The 23656-nt window shown below is 56.8% G+C and overlaps 1 protein-coding gene across 1 annotated transcript; it reads right to left on the bottom strand.

Annotated features, from left to right (window-relative positions):
• Nucleotides 1-1843: 1843 nt before the first annotated feature.
• Nucleotides 1844-19622, bottom strand: NCF4 (neutrophil cytosolic factor 4). Its single transcript, XM_001500528.5, has 10 exons — nt 19367-19622; nt 14127-14211; nt 13576-13729; nt 11212-11282; nt 8178-8305; nt 6970-7027; nt 5998-6096; nt 3757-3887; nt 3422-3487; nt 1844-2219 (listed from the first exon to the last, which is right to left on the bottom strand). Exons 1-10 carry the CDS (start codon nt 19396-19398, stop codon nt 2024-2026), a joined length of 1020 nt encoding a protein of 339 aa, XP_001500578.1. The 5' UTR covers nt 19399-19622; the 3' UTR covers nt 1844-2023.
• Between the last annotated feature and the right edge of the window lie 4034 nt (nt 19623-23656).

Raw genomic sequence — 23656 nt, 5'->3', positions numbered from 1 at the left:
GAGGGGACTTCTGCTTCCGCTTGGAGGCGGGGATGCCACTGTCTCAGGGTCACCTCAGCCCTCAGCCCCAGGGCCTCAACCCAGCACAAGAGCCCCTGCTCCAGCCTCCTCACACCTTGGCCTCCCTTGGCCTAGCACTCTGAAAGCAGCACTGCCTCTGCATTCCAGAACAACGCACAAACGCTATGGATTCGGGCCCCAGATCCACACAGGGGGGAAGGTTTGGGGAAGAGTGGAGCATCCTTGGAGAACTTGCTACTTCTTGTGAGGCTCGTGGTTCTTCCAAGAGTGTGTCCCACCTAGGGCCTAGCTGTTCTGCAACAGTGGGGCCCCTCAGTGAGTCTGGTCAGGCGACATGCAGGAAGCCAAACAATTAGATTTGTGAGAACAGGCATTGCAAGTCTGTTCAACTTTCCTTAAATGGATGTTTTCTAGTATATTGTTATGGATTGAATCGTACCCCCAGAAAGATATGTTGGAGTCCTAAGCCCCAAACCCTCGGAATGTGACCTTTCAGGGAGAGAGGGTCTGTACAGAGGTCGTCAAGTCAAAATGAAGTGCTTAGGATGGGCCCTGATCCAATATGAGTGGTCTCCTTCTGAAAAGGAGAAATTGGACCCAGGGACAGACATGCACAGACGGAAGACAAGGTGAGGAGTCATGGGGAGAACGCTGTGTGAAGACAGAGGACTGGAGAGACGCATCCACAAGCTAAGGAATGCCAGAGAATACCGGGAAACTGCCAGAAGCTAGGAAGAGGCAAGGACGCATTTCCCGACACGTTCCGTCGGGAGCACGGCCCTGCCAACACCTTGACATCAGCCTTCTGGGCTCCAGACTGAGAGACAGCACGTTTCTGTTCTTTAAGACGCAGTTTGTGGTACCCTCTTAGGGCAGCCCCGGTAAACCGACACAGGGAGCTGTGATCTCGTGGAATAGTGTTTCCACAGCACGGGGCTGTGGGGACGAGGGGCGCTGGCAGCCTGCCCTTTCTGGGGTGAAACGGCAAGACTGGGAGCTGAGGGGAGAGGGGCCCCCCTTCTTCTTGGCTGCACCCACCCGAAGCAGCACACCCAGAGTAGAGTCCCTGTCACCTGGAGCTGGGGTGGGGGTGGGAGCGCACGGCGGCTCAAATGCCATGGACTCGCTGTTCTGGCTGAGATTTAGTAGATTTTCTTGAATAAATGCTTCTCCCTTTGCTGTATGCTCTCAGAACAATTTCCAGAGACTGTAAACAGTTGAACGTTTTAAGCATTTTCCATCAGTGAAATGGTTGTTTCATCTCGGAGGGCGTCCACCGCACTCCTCACACCGCCATTCTGGAAGTGACACCTGTTGGCGTCTCGAAGGGTTAGAAGAGAAAAAGCTTCAGCTCGTAGAGGAAGACCCCATCATGCCGCTTCTCCTTCCTCCACCGTGGGGCCAGCGTCCTCCCCCCCACACCCCCACTCACAGTGGAGACCCCAACACGGAGGCCCAGGTCTCCGTCTCCTCTGCAGAGAGGCGGAAAGGAGAGGGCAGAGGGACCCCCTGACCCTCTTCACACACAGGGCTTGGCGTGGGCGCAGCCCCAGAGGGCACCTGGGAGCAGTTACTGCTGTGAGGCAGGCGGCCAGGCCCAGGCAAGGAGCAAAAGGGAGTGGGCAGCAGGGCCAGGTGTGTCGCTGGGTTCCCCCAAACTCATGGACAGGGCAAGGGAATGGGGTGGCTGGAGAGAGGCCCAAAGCCGGGTCCCTTCTGGGTATAAATGAGCCCTAATTGACTCCCAAATTGCTGCTCATTAAAGGATATTTCACTCCCTCTCCTCTCTTTCCTCAAAGATACCATCTTCCTCAGTCTGGCCTTTTGAGACGAAATGGTTTATTTAACTCAGAGACCAAGTGTAGAGACCAACAGAGCCAAGCCCAGCAAGTCCACCGAGTTGGAACGAGGATGTCTTCCCCGCGCTCCCAGCCTTTCCTGGTCCCAGTCTCCTCTAAGGGCTCTGCCAGGTGTCCCCTCACTGCCCAGGGATACCGTCGGCTCAGGGGACTGTGTTATAGACCCCGTAGTTGTCCTGCTGGGTGACGTGCAGCTTCCAGGGGAAGAGGCGCTTCTGGGTGGGGAGACCTCGGGCCTGCCTCACCATGAGCGCCACGTCCTCATCCGACAGCAGCCGAACCAGGTCCCCGTCAGCATCCCGGTAATTTAGGGCGATGTCCTCCCTCTGGAACTCCCGCCTGAGTGGGAAAGGTCAGGGTTAATGACAGGTCCAGTGGCCTTGGGTCTAGGCCTGGGGCAGGGAGAGGGGGCGGAGGGAGTTTTAGGGGCCGGATCTAAGCATCAGAAGGGGTCAGAGCTTGACACAGGCCTTATCGTCCGAGTGGTCCAACCTCCCACTGTACAGATGGCTAAACTGAGGCTTTCACAAGCAATCAGTGGCACAGCCTGAAATGTCTTGTGTATAAATGTGCCAAAGACTTAAGAGCTGCTGTGGGGAAGAGGAGCAGGTTTGGCGGCACACAAAGCGGAGCAGGATAAAGCCCCAGAGAGCCCCGTGCGCGGCTGTGGAGGAGCTCCTGTGAGGATGGGACTGTCTCACGCGGGGAGAGGGCGTTCTCACACCCTGCTGGCGAGAGCAAAAATCGATCCAACCTTTCTATAAGCAATTTAATAAAACATGTCAGAAGCCTCACAGGCTTGCAAACACCTTGATCCCCAAATTCCACTCCTAGGAAATCATCCTAAGGAAATAATCGGAAATAACTCACACATTCACCAAATATGTAAGTCACAGCATTATTTTTAGTAATAAAAAAGTGGAAAATAATTTAAATGGCCAACAAGAGGGGGTGGCTCCACTAGTTACGGTGCACCCGCAGAATGATACGGCGTAGCCAATTAAAGCATATTGACGTAGGGGGTGGGTGGGCGTGTGCACTGAAGAAATCTGAATGCACCTCGAATAATGAGAGGAGTGAAAATAGGAGGTGATTTCACTTCTTTACGCCTTTCTGTGATTTCGGACATTCTTTTTTTTTTTAATAGTGAATAAGTGGGACTTGTGTTGTCAGGAATATAACAATGCTGTTTCCATTCCGTCAAATAACTGTCTCTAAGTGAACGGCGTCTTGGGAGGTGGTAGTTCCTGGGTGGTGGAGGGTCCAGGCCCAGGGTTTCTACCTAGGAAGGCGTTAGCTCTAGCTGCACATCCACACTCATAAACTGCATCTGCGTGACCTCAGACAACCCCTTTGCCTCTCTGCAGCCCCCGCTCATCTCTGACGCGGGAACCTGATGACAGCTCTGCAGGGCTGGGCTGTGGGTCAAACGTGGAAGCGAAACAGACGCAAAGCAGCTAGGCCCCTGATGCCCTGGCCCCCTCCCCCGTTCTCTCCTCCAGGGCTCGTGACCGCCTCGGTCCTCCAGCCCCGCCCCTCACCTCATGAGCTCCAGCAGGTCCTTGAACAGTGGGGTGCTGCTGAGGTCTTCCTCCACCGCGATGTCCCTAAGGGGATGACAAGCAGGGGTGAGGCGGCGTCATGCCAGGGGGATACACGGGAATGAGGCTGGCCTGGCCGGGCCGGACCTTGACATCTTGTTATGAGTTATGGTTTTCTCGGAGGGCGGTGGGAGCCACTGCAGGCTTTTAAGTGTGTACGCAGGGGGACGGCATCAGATCTGGTTTGGATCTTGGAGCCCGGAGTGTGATATTGGGGGTGAGGGTGGGGGTGGGGACAGGCCAACACCCCTCCCCACCGCCAGCAGGCCACGAACTTGATGGTGCTGATGGTGTCCTCGTAGTAGTAGCAGCGCAGCCAGTTGGTGGGGTCGTCTTCCTCCGGGAAGTCCTTGAGGATTTTCACGAAGGACAGTGGGAAGATGCCCGTGGCTCCCCGGACAGTGCCCTGGGGAGGAAAACGGGCTGCCTTGTCGGTGCGAGGAGAGGGGGCCCCAGCCCCCTTAGGATGATGGGGAAAGGCAGATGAGGTCTCAGTCCCCTTATGTAGAGGGAGGTGACCAAGGTCACCAAGCTGTTCGCCTACCCCAAGGCTTATATTTCGGTTTTAGAATAGCTCATGACCTGCATTTTTCTGGAAAGCTGCTATCATCTCATGCATTCATCCACTCAATCATTCATTCAAAGACTGCTTGAGCACCAGCTGTGTGGCTGGCCCTGGGCACTCAGAATGGATGGAGGTGTTCGCCCTCCCTCATGGGGCTTCCACTGCAATGGAGGGTGACAGACAGCGTGCAGGTCAATAGGTGTCCGTCATGGTGAGTCAGATGGTGGAAGGCGTTAAGGGGGAGGGAGAAGGAGGGGTGGTTCCCACCCATCCGCTCATTCCACAGACGCCACCAAGCACCTGCTCTGGACCACACAGCCAGAAATCTCTCTCCGGCCCGGGCCTCTCTCCTGAACTTCAGGCCAAGAGCCAGCCCTGCCCGTGCTTGGCTTTGCGAAATGTTCTCCTAGTCCTCACCACCCTGTGGAAGACAGAGTACCTACACCCCATTTACAGATGGACAAACGGAGGCTCAGAGAGTCCCCTAACTCCTCCCCTGACCTTCCCTTCAACCTAAGGCCAGAAGTTGGCCAGCATACTGACACATAGAACTTTCCAGAGAACAGGAAGGCAGCAAACATTTCCTGTTGCTGGAGAGTGACCCAGCAATACCCCTCAGGCAGCTGTAAGAGCTGATGAGTATCCGAGGCAGAGCTCTGAGATGGGGTATAATCAAAGCCACCAAGTCAGTGGGGCCAAGGGTCCTCGCTCCTCTCCAGCTCCCGGATGCCAGGGACCCTCCCCTCCCGTCAATGGTCCCCGGACCCCTGGACACCAGGGACCCTCCCCTCCCATCAATAGTCCCTCAACCCCTGGACACCAGGGACCCTCCCCTCCCATCAGTGGTCCCTGGACCCCTGGACGCCAGCCCTGCTTGGGACCTGTCCCACAACCTCCTTCAGACACCCTCCCCAGGAGCCCCGAGAAAGAGAATCTTAAGCAGGACAGGACCTAACCCGAAGGCTGGCGCCAGACCAGGGCCTCCCACCCAGCGACGTCCCATCTCCATTCACTAAGTCACTATGAGCCCTTGCGTGGGCCACGCTGGCCACACAGGGGGACAAAGCAGCGACCAAGAAGGCCCTGGTTCCAGAGTCTCATTTAACTCTCCCAGTGGTCCTGACACTGGCCAGAGGCCATGCATCCGGGGTTTCTGTAGGTCAAGCCCTGAACAGCAAGGCCTCCTTTAAGCCTTCCAGGAACCCTGTGAGGAAACTGCCACTGTTCTGCACTGACCAAAAAGGAAACCACAGGCCAGAGCGAGTCTCCCAAGGTCACGAAGCTGCTTAAAAACAGAGCAAAGACACGACGACAGATAGGCGACTCCAGACCCCCAGCTCTTCATCAGCATCTTCCCTCGCTGCCTCACAGGGGAGTAATGCCATCCCATCTTACAGACCAGGGTGTCTTATCTGGGGGGACTTCGCTCCCCAGGGCCAAAAGTCTGGAGACATGTTTGATTGTCACGACTGGAGGGTGACCTCTAGTGGGTGGAGGCCAAAGATGCTGCTAGACATCCTACAATGCACAGGACAGCCCCACAACAAACTATGTGACCCCAGATGTCAATAGTGTCAAGGCTGAGAAACCCTGTGATAGACCAAGAAAACCTCACTTCCATTCTCACCTCCAACCTTACCTCCAACCTCGCCTCCAACCTCACCTCCATCCTCACCTCCATTCCCACCTCCATCCTCACCTCCATCCTCACCTCCAACCTCACCTCCAACTTTACCTCCATCCTCACTTCCAACCTCATCTCCATCCTCACCTCCATTCCCACCTCCATCCTCATCCCCACTCCCACCTCCAACATCACCTCCATCCTCACTGCCATTCTCACCTCCGTCCTCACCTCTAACCTCACCTCCAATCTCACCTCCATCGTCACCTCCACTCCCATCTCCAACCTCACCTCCAACTTCACTTCTTTCCTCACTTCCAACCTTACCTCCAGCCAGTCTTTATTGATCCGACTGAGAAGAAAGATCACGTCTCCAGCTTTGAAATTCAGCTCCAGTTTGCTGTTCCCAGTGAAATCAAACAGTGCCTGGGAAGAAGAGTGGAGTAAGGCGGGAGGGAGGAGACATCCACTGCGGGCCTACTAGGTACTTACAGACTTCAGTGTCCCTTTTAACAGATGAGGAAACTGAGGCTCGGGGAGGATGGGTGACTTGTCTGAGGCCACTCCATTTGACAGTGGAGGAGGCGGGATTAGAACCCAGGTCTCCCTGATTGTAGAATGGGTGCTCCTTCCAGACCCGGTGGGATGCACGTGGAGAGGGAAGGGTCCAAGATCCCTGGACAGAGCACCTTCCATGGCCCCCCAGGTCACACTGTGAGCTCCAGCGCTCCCAACCCCCTCTCCCCCAGGGCACTGGCCATGCTGTCTCTGAAATGCCGTTTCTACGTATGTGTCCCTGGGGAGATGTGAGCCCTCTGAGGACAGGGCCTTGTCTGAGTCATCTCTGAGGCTTCAGTCCCCAGGTGGGGCTGGCCCAGAGGAGGCCCGGGAAAGCTTGCTGAATGAATGATGGATGGACGCATTTTCCTACGCCTCTGTGTTCTCCTCACATCCCCTCCCCTCAGCTGGGCTGGGGGTCTCAGTGGCCTCACAGCCTGAGAAACCCTGTGATAGATCAAGAAAACCTCATTTCGATTCTCACCTCCACCTCCCACCTCAACTCCAACCTCATCTTTACCCTCACCTCCATTCCCACCTGCATCCTCACCTCCATCCTCGCCTCCAACCTCATCTCCATCTTCACCTCCATTCCCTCCTCCATCCTCCTCTCCATTCCTCACAGCCTGAGGCTGTGGGCCCTTCCTCCCTGCAGCACCAGCCCACACAGCAAGGCCCAGCAGGAGGAGGGGCTCGGTGCTGCCCAGAGGCGAGGCGGGAGGGCCTGGCCCCACGGGGTACCTCTGCTCGTGGAGCTGCCATGCGGTCAAAGCCGGCACCTTGTGGGCACTCGTTCTTGCTGTGGAGAGAGAAGAGGGTCTTGTCAGCCTGCCTGGTTCTCTCAGGGCCCAGCTCCCTGACTCTGTGCCCAGAAGAGACCCTCACCAGAGGCAGGAAAGGCAGGAGAGGGAGAGGATGCTGAAAATGCAGATCCAGCCATCCCGCATATCCCCTAGTTCTCACCGCCCCAGGGGAGGGACCACATCCTCCTGTGTGGACTCAGAAGCAGAGGCTCAGAAAGGAGATGGGAGTACAGACATATTTGCTTAGAGCCAGGACTTGCCAAACCTTTCACGTTTGTTCTTTCTTCTACAACCCACACCCAACCTCTAACTTTTCAGCTGAGGAAATGGGCTTGGGGAAGTGACATGCCTTGTTGCAGGGCCCAGGGCTGCCGTGTGGCACAGCTGGAACTCGGGCCGTGCTTGCCTGGGTGGACAGGAGAGATGTCCAGGCACCAAGGGGACACTCGGGGATACCAGCTGGAGGAAGGAGGGAGGAGCTGGGAGGGAGGCCGGGGCTCAGGAGCACTGCCCTGGCGTCTCTGCAGCCGCAGCCTCGCCTTTGGGAACCCAGCTCTACTCTAGTGGCTTGGATTTTCCATGATTATTTCCTGCTTAGGAGGAGGCTGGAAGGGCACGAGGCTGGAGGGGAGTGGTGGGCTCTTTAAAGTAAGGAACTGAGTGGCAGCGCCGCCTGGGGGCCACCATGATACACAGGGAGGCAAGGCCAGCCCCCTGGAACTGAAACAAACCAGGGACAAAGCATTCGGGGAGATGCTCAGAAGGTCCGTGATAGAACAGCTCCCCCCCCCCCCCCGCCCCGCTCCCCACTCTCCCCAGGCGCCAGCGCTCTCAGACCACCCCCAGTGGCTGCTGTGGCCCCAAACCCTCCCCATAATGGCCCAGCCCCTGTCCTTCGGTCCTTTCTGTCACACACATCAAAACACATCCAGCTTCTGTCCCTCGGGGCCCGGAGTTTGGTTTTCCAAGCTCCTCTGATCAGCCAAACATCCTGGATGTTCAGAGTTAGAACTCATCTCCATCCCTTCTCTTCTTCCAGGGAAAAGAGGGGCCCTTGCAGCGGGGGCCTCTGGGACAGAGAGCGCCGAGTCAGGAGGAGGGTGCCCAGGGCTCTGGTTGGCGGGAGTGCAGGCACCGGCCACTTACACTTTCCGGGTGTGCGGGCGGAGGCGGCGGAGCGCATGGGGCACCTGCTCGGCGTCGTAGGACGACTGGTAGAAGAAGATGCGCACGTCCTCGTCCATGAGCAGCCACACAGGCAGGCTGAGGAGGCTCTGGTGCGGGTGAGAGGACGAGACCGCTGGGGCGGCTGCAGACAGGCCTGGCCATCCCAAGGCAGCTGCCCCGCCCCCGCCCCCACGCCACACCTCTGTCTCTGCTAACCCGTCTCCTACCCGACAATAGAAACGAGATGTATTTTAAAGATCTGCATACTCTGAAGTTAACATTGCACAAGCTTTGCTCCTGGGTTCAAGGCTAGGAGGCGGCCAAGTGGTCGGAGAACTGTCCATTTGGAAAAGGCCTGGAGGCCTCCAGACATGACAGGAAAGGTGAGGACAGGTGACGTGATGTGCTGGCGACTGTCCAGGCGCTGCACTGAGGGCCACACCATGTGACTTCACTCCATCTTGTGATAACCTGGGATTTAGCATCAGAGAGGGGAAGGAACCTGCCCAAGGCCACACAGCCTAGCAAGTGATAGAGCTGGGACACCCAGAGCCATCTGCTGCTCAGGCGCATCTCTCAGTCAAAGGAGACAATAGTGGGAGGAAGGATGACCCAACTAACCCAAATTAGCAACAGGTGGTGGTAATATGGCCAAAAAACACATCCTGATACTTCATCTCATCTCACAGTTGGGGAAACTGAGGCTGGGAAAGGGGAAGTGCTCCGCCCAGTCAGCAGACCTAGGAAATAGCAGTTAGGACTCCCATTCCATCTGATGCTGGTTACATCTGCCATGATGCAAAGACACTGAGGCTGCGAGGACACAGAGGACCCAGAACCTGGCAGGGCCATTCCCCCAAGTGCCACACCACGTGGGTCCCCAGGAGCACCGGGGTTCGGCTTTGGGTGCTACAGCTCCAGAGGCACCAAGACCCCCTCAGGGCACCCCACGGAGGCAGCAGGATGGGGAGGGGCCAAGAACTCGCTCCCAGAGGAACTGGGAAGTCAGAGCCCAGGAGCGACACGGCTGTCACACGGGGAGGGCAGGGAGGCAGCCCAGAGATAGGCTTAAGAAACAGACCCTGCACCAGGCTGTGCCCAGGATCGAAGCCCAGCTTTGTCATCCCAGCTTTGTCATCCCAGCTGGGTGAGTTTGGGCAAGTGTGCCTCTGTGTGTTCTTTAATAAAACGGGTGTGATAATAGCATCTCCCTGGTGGGATTGTCTAAGGATGAAATAAGTGAATATGTGCACACACTTAGAACAGCGCGGGGCATCTAGCTGGCGCCCCATCCTAGTCAGATATTCTCATTGCTGCTGTTATCTTTATTACAACACAGCACAGGAGGTAAGAACACAACCTTGGAGTCACAGACACGTGAGTTCAAATTCCATCCCTCCTACAATTGCTCTGTGACACTGAGTGAGTGACTCCACCTCTCTGTGCCTTTGCGTCCTCATTTTTAAACAGGGATAATAGTATCTCACTCCCAAGTTATTGAGGGAATTCAATAAGCCTGTTCATTTATCCGACAAGCGCACACCCAGAGCGTCCCGGCTGCTGGTCAGAGTTCTCCGCGTGGTTCCAGGTGGATGCTATCACAAATCCCATATTCTTCATGGGGACAGCAGGGAGACCAGTGGGTGGAAATTACAGGGAATCAGGCTTTTCTAATAGCTAACCAACAACGGGAAGAGCAGCCTGGGTCAGGGGAGAGTGGTGGTGAGCTCCGTGTCTTTGAAGGTGTGCAAGCACAGGGTGGGATTACAGTAGCAGAGATTCCTGCACTGATTGACCTCCGGGCTTTAAGGAAAGAAACTGGACACAGACAGGTGGAGATGGGGTCCCCCAGGGTGCAGGTTGCTAAGAACAGGTGTGGGATGAAAAGCCCCCTGCTCTGCAGCCTCTCTCCCTCCCTGGGGGCATAGTCTCCTTGCCCAGCCCCAAGGAGGAGGAGGAGTGTGACCGTCCAGCCACCCTGAGAAGCAGCGGTTACAGTGCCCCCTGGAGGGCAGACAGCCCCAGTGCGGGGATCACACACTGCCCTCCTTGTCTCTTCTCCGCTCAGAGCCCAGGGTTCCTGCCGCCACCAGGAGTCACGATCTCTCAAGTTCTGGAGCAAGTTCACAGTTTACAAAGCCCTTTCCTGTCCTTTTCTCGATGGATTCCATCATCACTCCCGCGAGACAGGTGAGCTGGAGCGCTGCTCCATTCCATAGGTGAGAGCAACAAGGGGAGAGCAGAAGAGAAGGGGAGCTCTCACTGTCTGTGAGGATGCTCTGGGCTACAAGGAGGGCTTTCCACTCCAGTTTCCTGAGGTTGCTATCAAGCCATGGGTTGTATGCCTCTAGTGATGGGGTGCTCACTTATGCTTACATCATGAGGAACACTGTCCCTGTCTTGCGTTGCTCTGTTTGGTGAAAGGCCTTTCCTGACCAGCCTGGTCCCTGCCTTTAAGATATTCCTTCCTCCATCCTTCCATCTCCTAGGGATACAAGCTGCTTTCAGGCTGGGGAGTACACAAGGGCACCCAGCCGAGGCCTGTGAGTGTGAAATCCTAATCTGATACCCAGCCTGTGTCCTGGCAGAGGGGCCTTTCTCCAGTTCGCACAAAGGCTCTGTGTGAGAAAGCTGGGGCTCCGGCCCGGCATGCCCCCTTATACAGGCCACGCGCCTTAGTGATTTCCTGATCCACCTGTCCATATGCCCACTGGGAAGCAGGCACCCTGGCGGCAGGCACTGGATCCTATTCACCTCTGTGTCAGAACACTGGCACCAGCGTTAGATTTGTTAATTCAAAGTGTGGCTCCCTGTACCTCCCCGGGACCCTGAGAACACAGCCTGTTTCTCTCCCTAGGCCAGGCATTAAGGACTGAAGATGCCGGCCATCAGAGCAGGAGAACCAGCCCCAGTGCCCAAAGCCACGCCCAGGGGTGGCACCCGGGCCACTCCCCCTCGCAACACCCGGTGCCCTGCCCTCCCCGCTGCTACAGCGGCATGGTCACGCTCTTACTTTCATGTAGGCATTGAGGGCCGGTATCCGCGACTCGGCGATCTCCTTTTTCACACCCACATAGACTTTGGCTGAGGAGAGAGGAGAGGGAAAACGCTGTCCTGGAGCCTGGCCCGAGAACACGGGCTCGGGGCTCCCACCCGGGGCCAGGAGTGGGCTGCGCTCCTTCTCTCATCTTCCTCGGCGCCCAGTAGCTGCTCTGGACCAGCCCATCACGCACCTTGCATTCTCTGAGTTGCAGTCTTGCCAGCTATTTTTCTTGTTTTAATTGTTTATTTATTACCTGTTCCTACACACACACACACACACACGCACACAGGATTCTTGGCTCCAAGAGAACAGGATCTTTATCTGCTTTGCTAACAGCTGCATCCCCAGCCCCCAGGACAGTGTCCTCAACTCGGGCTGCACACACAGCTCATCCGAGGAGTTTAAAAATTCCATTGTGTGAAGCTTGTCCCAGAACAATTAGATCAGAATCTCTGCGGGTGGGACTCGGGCATCAGATCCTTTCAATCCTGAGATACTTCCACTGTGCCACCCAGGTTAAGAATCACGGGTCTAGAATAATGGCCAAATCAATAAATATTTGTTGAGTGGATGAATGAATCATTCTTCAAAAGCAGGGCAGAATGTTTGAGGGGAAAGGGAAGCTGATGACGGTTGAGCAAAGACAAATGTCCCCTCCAGGAGCCTCAGGTCCCTGAGGAACCACCCACCCAGAAAGCCCCCATCACAGGGTGAACGTGACACCTGTCTTGCTCGCACTGCCCAGGAGACAGGCGGGGCTGGGGTCTGGCAGCCGTGGGAAGGTAGCGTCTGAGGTCTGCCATAGAGATGGACATTTGGGAGTTAGCAGCAAGAAAAGGGACAACTAAAGTCCCAGGTGTGGGTCAGATTGCCTTGTGGGGGGAGCGAGAAGCCAGGACTGAGGCTGGTGATGCGGAGAACGCCACCTTCCAGGGAGCAGCGGAGGAGGCAGCTTCTGTAAGGGGAGGTTGGAGGAGCAGCTGGTGAGGGAGGAAGGGAATTGGGAGACGCTGATGCCACAGAAGGTGGGAGAGAGCTTCCCGGAGGGAGACGCGGGACAACCAAGATGAGGCCGGAGATGTGCCCCTGGAAGTCAGAGTGCACAGGCCACGGCCACCATCCCAACGGGAAATCCTGGAGCCGTAAGAGCTGAAACCAAGCTGGTGGGTTGAGCAGATGATGAGAGATGAGACGGTGGGACAGTGAGCGAAGATTTATCGGAAAAGGAAGAAGAAAAAGATCTTTGAGGGTTTGTGGGGCTCAAGGAGGCTTGTTGCAAGGATGCTTCCTCATGGCACGTGTTTGTTTAAAGACGGAAGAGAACCGAGCCCATGCAGAGGCTCAGCAGAGTCAACGTAGAAAGGAGAAGGTGGGTATATGAGGACCACGTGGGACAAGCCGGCAGGGCAGTGCCCCGAAAGAGAAGAAAGGAAAAGCGATGTGGAGCCCCGAGGAGAGGTCGGCGGAGAGCAGGAAAGACCCCGTTCCCCTGCAGCCCAGAGAGGGAAGGGGCAGGTGCGAGCTGAACCAGCTCCCAAGGAGGAAAAGAGAAGCCAGGAACCCTTGGGGACAGCTGTGGTCCCTCCGTGCTGGATGCCGAGGAACCACGGGCATGGACACGGGCTGAGGCAGAGAGCAGGCTGGAGGCGGGATTCGGGGCTTGGAGAAGGAAAGGGCAGGAAGTGTCCCTGCCATTTGGGAGAAGGGGCCTTGTATCCAGCCTGCAGGGCATGAAGACCACCACGGAGACCCCAGAGCCCACACGGATAGGGTTTTCCCCTGCAGGGCTCAAGCAGACAGGCACTGGGAAGCCGAAGGTCTGGGCCTGTCCCAGGCGCACGTTAGGACCAAGTTGGGGAAGGCCAGGAGGCAACGGGTGAGGGGACACAGCACAGTGTGCCAGCAGGGCAGGGAAGGAGGGGGAGCCTGGGGAACCGGCAGAAGCAGGACTGCAGACATAGAGGCAGTCCTCATGGAAGGGCTGGTGGGAGGGCTGGGAGGGGAGTCTGTGCGTTTAATGAGGGAGACGCGGAATTCTTGTCTGGAGGAGGAGAGGCCGGTGCCCAGGCGCTCTAAACCGTGGCCTCGCTGGTGGAGGGCTGAAGCAAGGTGGCCGTAGAGGTCACTGGAGCTCAAGAGGTCAAGGGCTAGGAGGCCAGAGAGCTAGAGGTGGCAGCCTGTGACTGCCAGGAGGGGGCCGCGGACTGAATGCACGGTTTTCGCGTGCGCTAGAAGAGGATAACCGGACAGTGTCAGCGGGGCTGGAGCGAGAGGCCGGGCCGGCCCGTCCCGGGGTGGGGGCCCAGCCCCGTGGCAGCCGGGCCGCCGGCCTACCTGGGAGCGTGGGCAGGCTGCAGGTGAAGGCGTTGCTCTTGTTCTCTGGCCCGAACCGCTCCTCCAGCTTGCTCTGCAGGGCGTGGAACTGGCGGTAGCGGCGGTAGATGAGGTACTTGGACCCTCCTTTCGTCTTCACCTCGATGACGAAAACCTGGGGAGGACAGAGGCCGGGGCTCAGGCCTCGGGGGCCAGGGGCAGAAGAGGCTGCAGGCTCAGAGGTCCCAGGCTCAGCACAGGGTTTTTCAACCTCGGTATTACACCGGGGGCCAGATCACTCTCGGCGGCGGGGGCGTCCTGTGTGCCGAGGGTGTTGAGCAGCATCCCTGGTCTCCACCCCAGGTGCCACCGCACCCGGCCCCAAGTCGTAATCATCAACAGTGGCTCAAGATATCCACTGCCAGATGTCCCCTGGAGGGCAAGATTGCCTCGTGGAGAACCACTGGGATAGAAGAATGAGAAAGCGGAGGTTCAGCGGTCAGAAGGTGAAGGTTCAGAGGTCAGGTGGGGGTTCAGAGGTCAGAGGGTCCCAGTCCAGGAGTCTCTCTTACAAAGTGGCTGGTGAAGCCCCTCTTCTCCTCGATGTCGGCAATGTTGGCTGAGATGGCGATGTCGTCAGGAAGCTGTTCAAAGTCGCTGCGGGACGCAGGAGGAAAAGACATCTGGTCATCACCCCTGATGTGCTGTGTGGGCCCCCGGTGCGAGGTGGCGTGCACAGCGAGCCACGGGCTTGTCCGGCACTCCTCGTTCAACACCCTCCCTGTGCCAGGCCGAGACCCAGAGCAGAGCTTGAGAGCCAAGGCCCTTGGAGATGGACCAGTGTATCAACAGCCATATTACGGTCCAGCAGATGGCTTTGTGGCCACATTATTCCTCCAGGAATGGGGGATTCATGGAGAACCACCTCCACGTCAGGCCCGGTTCTAGGCCCCCGGCCACAGGGGTTACAAAGTCAACTCACACCCCACAGAGAGGATGGCTAATTATGCCAAGGTCAGGGAACCCCTCACTGAGGTGACATGAGCCAGGTCTAGAAGGTCGAATAGGAATCCACCAGGTAGGACACGGCAGGGCTGGGGGGAGTGGGCTTCCTGGCAGAGGGAACAGCATGTGCTAAGTTTCTGAGGCCTGAGGCTGGGGCCCAGGTCTCATGTGGCTGGAGTCTGATGTGATCAGAGACTGAACAGGCAGAGGAGGCCAGGCCAAGGAGGGCCTCCAGTGCTGAGCGAAGGAACTTCTCTGGGCAACAGGGAGCCACACAGGGCTTCGGAGGAGAGTGAGAACACAACATGATCTTGGCTTTAGGAGGCCAACCCAGGCAGCCGCATGGAGAGGTGACAGAGGGCAGAGACTGAAGGAGCGGAGCGCCACAGGAGGCCCTGAAGTGTCCAACTGAGAGATGATGTGGGCCTGTGCCAGACAGCCAGGACAGGAGGGAAGAACAGACACAGGGACACCATCCTGGCAGACACAGTTGCATTTGTTGTGTCCCCTGCTTCTTCCTGCTCATCAAGCTCCAGTTCTTTTCAGGGTAGCAATGCACCTAGCTCCAAGGTGACAGACCATGATTGGTCTGAGCCCAACATAAGGATCTCATTCCTATTTCCCAGCCTCCCTTGCAGCTAGGAGCAGCCAGTGACTAGTTCTGGCCAGTGGGACCTAAGAGGAAATCTGCTACAGGGGCCTCTCGAAGAATGTTGGCTTTCCTGATCCAGAGGGATGGACAAGGCCAGCATGGGTCTCTTCCCCTTTCCCCTTCTTCCTGCCTTGAAAGCAGTTGTGACTTCTGGACCTGAAGCAGCCATATTGCATCCATGAGGCAAAAACATGAGGAAGACCAAACGAATCTCTGGAATGCTGGTCCTAAAGTCACGAGCTGTGGACCCAGCTGTGGCCTACCTCTGGACTTCTTGTTACGTGAAAAAATAAACCCATTTGTTTAAGGCCCTATAAGTTCCTCTGTTCCCACAGTCTCATGAGTTTCCAACAGATACAATAACCATTGTGAGTCACTCCTGAGTTGCGAGCCATCTGTCACCTGTATTCTGACTAGAATGGGTGGGAGGGGAGCGGGGGTGATGGCTTCAGTTTCGGGCATGCTCCTCTGAGCGGCCTCTTGGGCACCCAGGTGGGGTCCAGCAAGAGCTGGCATGTGGCTCTGGAGCTCTGCAGAGAGGACTCAGCTGGAATAGGAGAGGTAAGAACCGTCTTTCCCATCACTTCTGGCTAAGACCCCCAGGGAAGAGCAATCAGTGAGCAGAGAAGGGGCCTGAGAGGGACAGAGGCAGAAAGAGAAAACAGAAGCCAAGGAGACGGAGAGGCAGCAGCCAGGGGTCACCAAGGCCAGACACTTGTGGACCAGCCAGGAAACAAGAGGCAATTATGACTCAACTGCGGTAGCACTGGGGACAGCGTGGGAGCAGGGGATGGAGGCTCCACGTCGGAGGCCGCAGAGCCAGCCAGAACTTCAGGAGGAATCCATTTCAAAGGCCACACCCAGTCCCTGCCGTTGCTGGCCCCACGTGACCTGGGCTGCTTGGGAGCTGGGGCTAACTCGGGACACTGGAGGCTCCCACCAGGAGGTGACTCAGGGTGGCAGCGGATGGGCAGAGGAAACCTCCACCACTTCCAGAGCAACTTCGTGGCTGCTGGCAACCTCCGCACTTTCTTCCCACACACGCCCCTGGTGACACCCTGGGGGAAGCTCCCTCCTCCACTTTCTCCCCTGAGGCCGTGCATCTCCCGGGTATTTCATCTGCAAGCTGACGGGGGCAGGGCAGGAAGGAACCAGAGGGTTGGAAACGGCCCCACACAGGGAATCGGGCAGGTTGGGTAATCCTTCCTATGCTAGGATTACCCAATCCTAACTATGGCTAACTATTTCCTGAGGGCACACTATGCACCAGGCACTCTTCTAAGACACCATTTTACAGTGGAGGAAACTGAGGCACAGAGAGGTTAACAAACTTGCCCCAGTAAGTCGAGCAGCTGAGATCTGAGCATAAGCAGGTTGGCTCCAGAATTTTGTTCGCAAACACCACTGCGCTGCCCCTAGGTTGAAGCTCCCAACAGCTTGCTGCAGGAACTCAGGTAAATCCCAACCCCTCCCAGCCTCAGTTTCCCCATTGGAACTCATAATAATAATAATAGCAAGCCCTTGTTAGTGTTAGCAACTACCGCAGCTCAGGGCCTGTTCTGAGCGCATGAGGACGTGGCCTCTGCCTTCCCGGGTCTCAGGGCTGAGCGGAGGAATTGGACACTCAATAAATAATTACTGAATTTCTATGGTCAGAGATGCTGTGAAGGAAAAGCACACGGCGCTTTGAGCTGCGACAGGAGCCTGGCCATTATCACAGTCCCTCAAAGAATCGGCAGGGCAGCAGGCAAGGGAGGTTGTCAAGCGGATGCTTCTAAGATGGGGTGACATCTATCAGAGAGAGAAACAGGGGTGCTGTGCATCTATGAGCACAAGGCTCGCCCCGACTGAGGTGGTCAGGGAGGGCTTCCCAGAAGAAGCAGCGCTGGGTCAATGCGAGAAACAAAGAGAGTCGGCCACAGGAGGACACGCAAGGGAACCCGTCATGCCAGAGGGGGAAGTTCAAGGGACTACAAGGGGAGAGGGGTGGTTTGAGTGGGGCTGGAGCACAGAGCAAGAAGCAGAAAGTACTGAGATACGAAGCCAGCGAGACAGGCAGGGCCCCTCACGAAGGGCCCTTGGCCTTGCCCTGGGGCGACGGGGAAGAGGCCATGCCAGGAGGGCATCCGCAGACCTGTGTGTGCCAGAGCGGGAGGGCACAAGTGGGAGACGAAGGCCGCAATCTCGCTCTGCCATTGCCAGCAGGGACCTCTGTAAAATGGGACCAGAGAAGTCTTTACATCCTGGAGGCTCAGGAGGTCCCACCTGCAACACGCACAGCCCGAGAAGCGCCACGAGATCAGAGACCCTGCTCACTGCTGCATCCCCAGGGCCCACAACAGCACCAGCTCATAGGAGGAACTCAGCACAGGGCCACTGGCTGCGTCTGTGTTAGCAAGCCCTCTGGTTGCAGTGTGGGAATGGTCTGGCTGCCTGCTGGGCCGAGCCAGGAGGTTTCGGCCCGGGGCGGGGGCAGAGATGCAGCAGACCCAACCGGAAGTCCCGCTGGAAGAGCCCCTCCCCTGGAGACCTCAGCCACCCTGAGCTGAAGCCCACTCAGGGTCCTCCCGGGCTGGATGCTCAGGCTCATACACACTCATGTTTGCAAAGACCCTTGACTGGCAGCTAGTTCAGGTTTTGTGGCTCCTGCACACAGTAGGCGCTTGGAACATGTTTGTCAGAACCAAAGTCACTACCCCCGGCAGTCCTTTCCATCTGCAGGCCCTGAAGGGATGGAGGAGGGTGGCCTTCCTCCTTCAGGGGCTTGCGGGGCTGAACAAGGACAGGGCGTGGGAGGGAGGGGACACACAGGCCGGCCAGCCAGGTCTTGGCATCATCTCTCAGATCGTGCACCCCAAGAAGTAGGAAGTGCCACAGCCTCAAACGGCAGCTGCTTCCCGAAGGCTGGAGTTTGCGTGTCAGGCCCAGTCTCCAGTGAGAGCTCATGGGGAAGAGGGGCTGGAATCTGGTGGGATGACCTCACCCCAGCCCCCCAGCACCACCCTCTGTGGCTCACAAAGGCCATTCTCGACCTGCCTTCTGAGCATTTGCATCTGTGGCCCCTCCCTCCGCACACACTGACAAGCTTTCTTTCTGAAATTTAACCTTGGAAATTCCCCGCCAGCTTCCATTTCTAGCCCCAGACTCCCCCTGGGGCCCTTTGCTGCCCACTTCGGCCCAAACCAGCCTGACCCATCTCCAGCCACCCTCTGGGTCACCTCCACACAGTTGGCACGTTCTTTTTCTGATGTCACCTGCTGTTCCAATCCAGGAGGGCAGGAGCCGAGCCCTGTGTCCTCAGGTTCCCCACAGCTGGCTACCGAGGCAATATCCAGAAAAGGCTTGCTGAGAGATGAGGCTCCCAGCCCCAGCCCTGCCACTCACTCCGTGTGACCCTGAGGAAGTACCTGATCCACCATAGGCCTCAGTTTTCTCATCTGTACAATGACAGTCTTGGACTGCAAAGATCTAAGGCCACTTTGCTGCTCAAAGATGCATTCATTCCTTAATTCATTCAGCAGCATCTACTCGGCACTTAAGACTGAGACTAAGATTGCCACTGTTCCATCTCCTAAAGATGCAGCCGTGACCAGAGCATGCAAATATCCTCAGGGAGCTTGTTTCTAAAGCGGGAGCCAGCGATAAAGAAAACAAGCGAGTGAGCATAGAACTAACTGCCAGTAAATGAGGACCATGAAGAAAAAGGAAACAGGGCAAGGGGTCAGAGAGCAACGAGGGGGCTTTCTAAGAGGGTTTCTCAGAGGAGGTGACATTTGAGTCAAGCCCTGGATACAGAGGGGGAACAAGCCAGATTCTGAGACTCTGTTTGGACAGAAGATGAAAGTGAGCCCAGCTTGGGACCCAGGACACCTGAGTTCCCATCCAGATTCTGCCACCCACTCCTGTGTGACCCTGGGAAAGTCACTCCCCCTCTCTGAGCCTGAGTGTCTTCATCTGTGCCTGAGGGAGGTGAGCCGCAACTCAAAATTTCCTTAAAACAGTTCTAAGAGTCTGTATTTCTGAGAATTCGGGCTCTGAGTCAACTCCAGCCTCCCAACTTTTGATGCTGCTAAGGCCGCAGGAGGGCAGGCCTTGTCCCCCGAGGCCTGCAGGGGACAGTGAGGAGGCCCAGGGAGGGCGGCGCCTCGCACTCACCTCTCAGCCCGCAGCTGCTGGGCCACGGCCATGGCCGTCAGTGGTCCAGGAGAGTGGGTGTCAAAGGGTCTCACCCAGCCAGGGCCGGGCTGAGTCCACCCCTCACTTCCCTCCAGCCACCCCGGGTCTCGCGGCTGCGGTCCCAGGACTCCACAGAGCGGCCTTTGGGCAAGCCGCACCCTGCTCCTTTCAATTCGAGAGGAGGCTCCTCCCCCGGCTGGCTCTCGGGGTCTAGCTTGTGGCCCGCACTTCCTCTTCCCCATCTCCCAGCTGCACCTCAATTGGGGAAGTGCCCTCCCTTGGACTCCGGGTCTGCAAGAGTCCACTGGGCTTTTGGGACTTCCTCGATGTCAGTTCTTGGTGCCAGGCCTTGGCTGGGCCTCCGAGAGCCCCACTCCGTCAGAGACGGGGGCCCCAGTGTTGGCTCAGCCGCCGAGGGGCCATGTGACCTTGGGGACTCACTTCTCATCCTCCGGCTCATCAAACCCAACCCAAGCTCTCCCGCTACCAAGGCTTTGCTCAAGCTATTCCCTAGGCCTGGAGTGCTGGCCTCCATCTTGCCTGCCATCCCTCAGGCCCAGCTCAAAAATGCCGCCTCCTCTGGGAAGCCTCCCTGGTTCCCCTGACAGAGTTCGTGCTCACAGGCACCTCTGTCATTTTAGAGTGCGAAGGTCAGTTTATGATTTTATCTTCCCCTTCCCATGGAGCCCTGGGCTGGATGTTCTCCATCCCCAGATCCCCGGGCCTGCGTGGGCCTGGCACAGCCGCTCCTCCTACAGGGCTGCCAAGCAGAGCGAGCTTCTCAACACAGGCCTGATCACACCCCTCCCTGCTTAAACCTTTACTGCTTCCCCCTACACACAGGAGAACGTCCACACTCCCAGCCCTGCCCACCTCCGAAGCTCTGAAGGCCCCGCTGGCTTCCCCAGGGCCCTCTCCCCACTCTCTCCTTCCCACAGGCGCCCCTACTCCATCTCTAGAATGTTCCAAGATGTCTGCTCCTCAGAGCCTTCATGCATGCTGTTCCCCTGCTGGAATGCTCTTCCCTGCCTCTTCTAGGGCTTGGCTTGGAAGTCGCCTCTTCAGCAAGGACTTCCCTGATCCCTCATCCTAAATCAAGCCCCTCCCCATGAGCTTCTCACTCAGCTCCCTGTACTTTTACTCCAGCGCATTTGGGACTGTTGTCATTTCATACTTGTGCGTGTATTTCTGGGTAACAGCTGCCTTCCCGGCCAGCCCAGCGCCTGGCGCATCGCAAGTGCTCAGCCAGTATTCTGGGAGTGACCGGGATGCTTCTAGTTGGTGCTTCTGTGGCTCCTCCAACACGTACGGCTACTGGATCCTGAGGGGCGCTCTCTGAGCAGTCCACAGCCACGCCCAGCAATCCCACCCGGTCACACACGCTCTCACACACTCACATTCACACTCACTCATGCATCGCAGATACAGAGCAGAAAGACAGCCGAGAGAGGAGACAGATGAGGAAGCAGCCATGCCTCGATGTCCACGGGCATCACAGCACGGGCCCTTCCAACTCCTCTGCCCCAAACCCATGGCATATTAGGAGCCCCAGGACTGGGACAGGGGTCTGTGGGGCCAGAGCCTGCTGCGTGGCACCTGGAGCTAGACAAAGGGACAGGGGACAGGTGCCATTCTCAGGATCCCAAGGGCCGTCTGTTTCTAAGAATGAAGAGCAGCTCGCAGCCTCAAGCCCTTCCTCTGAACCTGGTCCCCACTCCACCCAGCCACCCCAAGGGACACTCTGCCCCAAGAGAGTGCAAGGTGGAGCCGGAGTTCCCAGGAGGGAGCGTGCCCTGGCCCAGCCCCGCAGCCCTGACCCGGGGCAGATGGCCCTCTCTTCATCTAGCTGGCCGGGGTCCAGGGCTCTTCTGAAGCCAAGATCCTTTCTGGACTCCTTGGGAGGCAGAGACAGATCTGGACAAAGACAGGAAAGAGGACAAGAAAGGAGAAAAATGGAGAAAGAGACTCAATCAACAACTCTTTATTGAGCGAGGCGTTGGGACGCAGAGATAAAGTAAGATGGCAGGGTGAACACAAATTGAAATTTCCCATCCTACTCCAGGCATCCAAAAAATGCTGGATAATGTATTTTTAAGTATTTTAAACATACAGAACCCACCTCAAAAGCCCGAAAGTGTAATTTTCAGGTTCTAAGAGAGGTGGAACCTGTTCCAGTGAGAGGGGCTGGTGCCCCACACCCCATGGGAAAACCAAGGGTGCCCATGGGTTATTGGGGCTGAGATGTCACTGCCTGATATGGGACAGAGTCCAGGCTCCAGGTCCTGCTGTTGGCAGGAAGTCAAGTCTGAGCTCCCAGTGTGAAGCCGGAGCTCACAATTAGAGGAACAGGGTTTCTCAGCTGTCAGCCTGGGGGCCCTGCAGGAGTCAAGGCGCTCTCCGGGGCCATGGATGGAATGAGGGATTCACACGCCAGATCAGAGCCTCAAGCCTGAATCACACACTGGTGTGAGGCCCAGATCTCAGTGACCCAGATGCCGCGGCAACATCTCAGAACACTCCGGAGTCCCCAAGCCTCCAGGGTCAACAGCAAAACTGCCCTGGGAGGGCACAGGTAAGTTACATATGACGTAAAGGACACCTACCCTTACAGACAGCTTACAGACTCAACAGACCCAAGAATTCACACCTGAAGACCTAGAGATACTATAAACGACGACTCCGACCCCATCACTGGTGTCTCGGGGCTCCCAGCCTGGAGGACGAAACAACTAAAGGAGCAGTAACGGAGTAGGTCTCAGTGTGGCAGCAGTGGCATGTGTCTGTAAGTACCACGAGGGACAAGCTCCCAGCCATGGCTGGGGACAAGGAGCGTGCTGGCCTAGAGTTGGTGGAAAGCCAGGAAGTTACAACGATTTTAGCAAGAAAGTGTGATCCAGCCCTGGCGTGTGATTGTGTGTATCGTCATACGTGGGTAGCTGAAAACACATATTGTATATAAACATGCATATAAACACATGTAACTGTGTGCTGGCAAGCGTGAGCGTGTCTCGGTGCCATCTATACAAGAGCGTGCGATGGGTGTGGTAGTGACATCACGAGCGTGAGAGGACAGAGGCAGGTGCTAGGATCTAAGTGGGCCCACAAACAGGAGTGCCTTTATGACTCATGAACTTGGGCAAGCTCCTATGTCCCTTTGGATCCTTTCTTTACTCATCTGTAAAACAGGATTCCTGAAGGGGGTTGCAGTGAGAATTGAGAAAAATGAGTGAAAAGTGCCTAGACTCGTGGAAACTTCTTATTCCTGTTCATAGTCTTCAGTGTGTGTGTGTGTGTGTGTGTGTGTGTGTGTGTTTCGGGTAGGTCAAGCCCTCTTGCTCACCTTCCTGATTTCTCAAGGCCTTGCCTTCCGGTTCCTCAGCCCCCTCTTCCCCAAGAAGCCTCCTGTGGCCCTGACTCAGCCACTGTGCAGCCACCTCTGCAGCGAGGGATGAGGTTGTCCAGGCAAGGGCCGGGGCCTGCGTGCCGTGGGCCAGCTCTTCCCCTCCTCGGCTCCTTCTCTCCCTTTCTTCTGTCCCCGCCCGTGGTTCTGCTGAATACGGATATTTCTCTGGCTCCTCATACCCAGAACACTGCTGCTAATTTTATGCCTGGGCTCTGATGCAGTGTAATTTGAGGCCAGACACTCTGTCAGCAGCGGGCTTGCATCCTGCCGCTGGGCTGCCTTGCCGAGCTGCCTCCTCCCACCCCCACGGCTGGGCTGCTGTGCTGCAGAGGGGAGAGCGAGGCAGAGGAGGGGCCGGAAGAGGAGCAAGCTCTCACACACCCCATGAAGCAAGTATTTGTCCAGTCCTTCTGGGTCAGTACACAGAAAGGCCTGCAGTGGCCTCTCGCCCATGGAGAACTGACTTCTGATAACCTCCACTCTCCACGGCCTGCAAGCAATCAAACCAAGTCATCCAACAGCCTGAACCCGTAGCTCCCCGTCCATCCATCACAGCTCGTGCACCTTGTTCATAGAAGGAAGGCCTCTGGCCCTCCCTTCCTGCCAGGTGGCTGAGAGCACAGCCAAGCCTAACAACTCACAGATTCGAAGAAGTGTGTTAGGAGGGAGAGACTGCTAGGGGCAGTCGGAAGCTAAGGACAGTAAAGTGACATTCTGACAGCGACAAAGAGGATGGAATGCTGAAACAATAGGCTCAAGAACTCAAAAGCAAATGGTGGAGACCATTCAGAGAAGGGGCATCGCTGCCATTCATGACCACATCGCCAAGAGAAGGTTCAGTACGCTTGGACCGTACCTGAGGGGTC

Source organism: Equus caballus, chromosome 28 (genome assembly GCF_041296265.1).
Source record: "Equus caballus isolate H_3958 breed thoroughbred chromosome 28, TB-T2T, whole genome shotgun sequence".
NCBI lineage: Eukaryota > Metazoa > Chordata > Mammalia > Perissodactyla > Equidae > Equus > Equus caballus.
This window is presented reverse-complemented; position numbering and strand designations above follow the sequence as displayed.